At 36.3% G+C, this 5053-nt stretch overlaps 1 protein-coding gene and 1 non-coding gene across 2 annotated transcripts; one reads left to right on the top strand and one right to left on the bottom strand.

The window, feature by feature from the left end:
* Window positions 1-876: 876 nt before the first annotated feature.
* Window positions 877-983, bottom strand: LOC124828653 (small nucleolar RNA R71). Its single transcript, XR_007028035.2, has one exon. It is a non-coding gene; the product is annotated as a small nucleolar RNA R71 (small nucleolar RNA).
* A 955-nt stretch (window positions 984-1938) lies between these two features.
* LOC148199337 (uncharacterized) lies at window positions 1939-3887 on the top strand. The gene is made up of 2 exons (XM_088112629.1): window positions 1939-2938; window positions 3412-3887. Exons 1-2 carry the CDS (start codon window positions 1939-1941, stop codon window positions 3885-3887), a joined length of 1476 nt encoding a protein of 491 aa, XP_087968755.1.
* The last annotated feature ends 1166 nt before the right edge of the window (window positions 3888-5053 follow it).

Genomic DNA, 5053 nt, shown 5'->3' with positions numbered 1-5053 from the left:
ACAAATGTTATCATCAATAATTGATCTTGATAAATAATTTTAATTGAATAACGTGACTCAAATTCCCTTGGGAGAACGATACTCTTGACTTAATTCACTGTATTACTTGAACGATTTGGTATACTTGCAAAAAAGTTATCAAGTTTTTGGCTTGTTATTGTTATTTCAGTCATTCATTGTTTATAAATTTCATTTATGTTTTGTTATCTATAAATCCATTGTTTTTAATTTTTGTATATCTATTTATATACGTTGTGTTTTGTTTATGTTTTTATTTCTTTGGGTTGATATCTTGAGATTGTTGTTCTACATGAGAAGGAGAACGAAATTTGAAAATTTATTGTTTGATTCTGAGATTGAGAGAACAGCCCGTAGGAATAACAGTAGACGTAGGAGAGAAAATAGAAAAATTGAAGCTAGAGAAGCTAGCTTGTCTACTACTTTCAACACTTTTCTTCATCTGATAAAAAGGATATGGAGGGAAATAATGATGAGGAACAGCCAAGAGTTAGGCGTACGTTGGAAGATTATGCTTCTGTGTCTATACCTTCATCTTTCAACAGTATAGGCCGACCTGTGGTGAATGTTGCTCATATGGAAATGAAGCCAGCACTGATTCACCTTGTTCAAAGTAACTAGTTTACAGAACTTTCACACGAAAATCCCTACGATCATCTGACAACTTTTAATGAGATTTGTAATACTGTAAAAATTTTACATGTGCCAGATGAAGCAATTAGACTGAGTCTTTTTCCCTTTTCATTGGCTGGAAATGCCAAGCTTTGGCTAAATTCTTTTCCTGAGGGAAGTCTGATTGTTTGGGAGGACGTTGTGGCAAAGTTTTTGAATAAATATGTCCCCCAATCCAAGATAAATAAAGGCAAACAGGAAATATCCTCCTTTCAACAAGAGCCTGAAGAGTCGTTGAGTCAAACATGGGATAGGTTCAAGGGGTTGCTGAGAAAAACTCCAATTCATGGGTTTGACGTTCCCACTCAATTAAACCTTTTCTTAGGAGGTTTAAAATCTCACACAAAGCTTATGCTAGATGCCTCAATTGGAGGTAACATTAGGTGGAAGACACCTGATGAGGCACATGAAATAATTGAAAATATGGCATCTAGTGATAACGATGTCCAAAGTGAGAGAGTGCAAACGCAAAAGAAAGGCATGTTTGAATTGCAATCCCAAGATGCCTTGTTAGCCCAAAATAAAATCACGACTCAACAGCTTGAGTCTTTGATGAAAAAGTTGTCACAACTACCCAAGGAACTCCAAACTGTATCATAGGCACAACATCATCAAATTGTGCAAGGTTGTGAACTGTGTGGTGGAGAGCACCAAAATGAACAGTGTGCTATTCAATCCAGTGCAAAGGAAGAGGTTAAGTACATGGGAAATCAAGGCCGTCCGGGCAATTATGGAAATTATAATCAAGGATGGAGACCTCATTCTAGCATGGGTCAGGCTAGTTCTAGTAGACCACCACAACAACAGTTTCAACAACAACCTACTCTTTCTGATAGGACATCCAAATTGGAAGAAACTTTGCAACAATTCATGCAAATGTCCATATCAAATCAAAAGAGCACTGACGCTTCTATAAGGAATTTAGAAGTTCAATTGGGTCAATTGACAAAGAAATTAGAAGATAAGCATGTAAATACATTTGGGGCTAACATTGAACTAAATCCAAAAGAGTATTGCAAAGCTATAACTATAAGGAGTGGTAAAGTGTTAGAAAGTGTAGTTGTAAAGAAGGAGGATGAAAAGAAAAAATTAAGTGAAGAGTAGGAAGAAAAAGAAGAGAAAGTTGAGGAAGAAGAAGATAAAAAGAAGGAAGTGGAAGAGAGTCATAAAGGAAAGCAAGTTTTGAATCCTTTACCGTATCCAAAGACTTATTCTAGAAAGTAAAAGGAAAGTCAATTTTCTAGATTCATGGCTCTCTTCAAAAAGCTAGAAATCACAATTCCCTTTTCAGAAGCACTTCAACAAATGCCCTCTTATGCTAGATTTATGAAAGATTTGTTGACAAAGAAGAGAAAGTATATTGAGGAAGAAACAATTGAGGTGCAAGGGACTTGTAGTGCCATCATGCAAAAACTTCTACCACCAAAATTTAAAGATCCTGGTAGTTTTACTATTCCATGCACAATTGGAAAACTCCCCATTGGAAAAGCATTGATAGACTTAGGTGCAAGCATCAATTTAATGCCTTTGTCTATGTTAAAGAAAATTAGGGACATGGAAGTAAAACCAACAAGGATGATACTCCAACTAGCAGACAGGTCTGTCAAGTATCCATATGGAGTTATTGAAGATGTTTTAGTGAAAGTTGACAAATTCACTTTTCTAGTGGATTTTGTTATTCTAGATATGGAGGAGGATACTGAAGTCCCCCTTATACTTGGAAGACCTCTTATAAAAACTGCTAGGGTGATAATTGATGTTGATGATGGTCATCTGAAGGTAAGGTTACATGATGAAACAATTACCTTTAATGTAGTGGAAGCTATGCAACACCCTAAAGATAGAGGAAACTGTTTCAGAGTTGAAGTTTTGGATGATGTGGTTGAGAAAGTGAGAAGTCAGATGTATGTGAAATCTCCCTTAGAGTGTGTCTTGATAAATTCATGTGAGGAACTTACTTTAGAAGAAGAATATGAAGTAGAGGAGATTTCACAACATCTGGAAAAATTGAAAGAAGAGAAATCCACTAATGTGAAAGTGGAAAAATTAGAAAAGGCTAACTTAGATGATCAGGAAAAGATGGAATTAAAAATGCTTCTTGATCATCTTAAGTATGTGTTTTTAGAGGAAAATTCTAAGAAGCCTGTGATCATTAACAATTCTCTATCAAAGAATGATGAAGCAAAATTGGTGGAAATTTTAAAAGAGAACAAAAAGGCAATAAGTTGGCACATCTCTGATCTGAAAGGTATAAGTCCAACGTATTGCATGCATAAGATTATGATGGAAGAGGACTATAAACCCATAGCACAACCATAGAGGAGATTGAATCCAACTTTGAAAGAGGTGGTGAGAAAGGAAGTACTTAAATTGCTTGAAGCAGGAATGATATATCCTATATCTGATAGTGCTTGGGTGAGTCCTGTGCACGTTGTTCCTAAGAAAGGGGGTATGACTGTTGTTAAAAATGATAAGAATGAATTAATTCCTACAAGAACAGTCACAGGGTGGAGAATGTGTATTGATTATAGAAAATTAAATCAAATGTTGGAAAGGCTGGCAGGCCAAGCCTACTATTGTTTCCTGGATGGCTATTCCGAGTACAATCAAATAGTAGTAAATCCTGAAGACCAAGAAAAAACTTCTTTCACTTGTCCCTTTGGTGTATTTGCATACCGAAGGATGCCATTTGGTCTATGTAATGCTCCTGCCACATTCTAGCGTTGCATGCTAGCCATTTTGCTGATCTTGTTGAGAATTGCATAGAAGTTTTTATGGACGATTTCTCAGTCTTTGGTAAATCATATGATTTATGCTTGCATAACCTGGATGTAGTCTTGAAAAGATGCATTGCCACGAACCTTGTGTTAAATTGGGAAAAATGCCATTTTATGGTTCGTGAGGGGATTGTCTTAGGACATAAGATCTCATCCAGGGGGTTAGGTGTAGATCAAGCTAAGGTTGATGTGATTGAAAAGCTACCACCTCCTACAAATGTGAAAGGGGTAAGAAGTTTTCTTGGACATGTTGGATTTTACCGGAGATTTATAAAAGACTTTTCCAAGATTGCTAAACCCCTTTGCAGTTTGCTTGTGAAAGACACTCAGTTTGAGTTTGATGAGGAGTGTCTGAAAGCTTTTGAGATTTTGAAAGAGAAGCTAGTCACAACCCCTGTTGTAGTCGCACCAAACTCATAGTGACTATGCCGTTGGGGCTGTGTTGCGACAAAGACGTGGCAAAGTTTTTCATGTTATTCATTATGCTAGTAAAGTTCTGAATGGTGCACAATTGAATTATGCTACAACTGAAAAAGAATTTTTGGCAATTGTGTATGGTCTTGAAAAGTTTACACCTTATCTGATAGGGTCTAAATTATCATTTACACTGACCATTCAACCATAAAATACTTACTAGCAAAGTCTGATTCAAAGCCACGTCTCATAAGATGGGTTTTAATGTTACATGAGTTTGATATGGAAATTAAAGACAAAAAGGGGAGCAAGAATGTCATTACTGATCATTTGTCTCGCCTCCTTAACATTGGGGTTACTGATAAAGAAGGAGAAATTAAGGGATAACTTATTGATAAGCGTTTGATGCTTATTCAACAGAGGCCATGGTTTGCAGATATGAAAAATTTTAAAGCTACAGGAATTTTCCCTGATGACTTGACTTGGCAGCAAAAGAAGAAGTTTCTACATGATTCCAAAGAATATCTTTGGGATGATCCTTATCTCTTCAAGTTGGGTGTTGACCACTTACTGAGGCGGTGTGTCACAGCAGAGGAAGTTGTTGGTATCCTATGGCATTGTCATAATTCGCCATATGGAGGACACTATAATGGAGAAAGGACAGCCGCCAAAGTGCTTCAATCTGGTTTCTTTTGGCCAACGTTATTTAAAGATGCACATGTGATGGACAAATTTGTAAGCACCAAAATATGATGTCACAAACTTGTTTCACAATCGGCAAGTATGACCGAATCGTTTCAAGTAATAAACTTGGTAAGACCAAGTATCGTTCTCCCAAAGGACTCACGGCCTAGTTTAGTTATGTGATTTGTTGATTAGCTAAGACTTAAGAACACAATAATTGAAGTTTAATATGCAAAGACGAAAATTAAATATGTATGCATGAATTGATCAATGACAAAGACAAAAGATAAACACTTTCAAGGAAATATATGAATGAATATGTTGTTGGGGGTCAATTTCATCTCATCCACTCTCATATATTTTAGGAATTCAACATTCAAATCATCATTGTTAATGCCACTCTCTAATGTACCATTCTAGATGGCTTCTCCCTAATCAAATAGTTCATACAATTCCTAGCATTCCTAATGATTAGTTCATGAGTGCAG

The sequence above is a fragment of the Vigna umbellata genome, chromosome 4, assembly GCF_029865625.1.
Source record: "Vigna umbellata cultivar VRB3 chromosome 4, Vumbellata_1.0, whole genome shotgun sequence".
Classification (NCBI taxonomy): Eukaryota; Viridiplantae; Streptophyta; class Magnoliopsida; order Fabales; family Fabaceae; genus Vigna; species Vigna umbellata.
Note: the sequence above shows the minus strand (reverse complement) of the source record. Positions and strands in the feature narration are given on the sequence as shown.

What these genes read in the sequence shown, in the direction of transcription:
- LOC148199337 (XM_088112629.1), top strand. Translation starts at nt 1,939, where the DNA reads ATGGCTCTCTTCAAAAAGCTAGAAATCACAATTCCCTTTTCAGAAGCA. An exon ending in GCACATCTCTGATCTGAAAG is followed by an intron (nt 2,939 to 3,411) that starts GTATAAGTCCAA and finishes GCCACATTCTAG; the next exon opens with CGTTGCATGCTAGCCATTTT.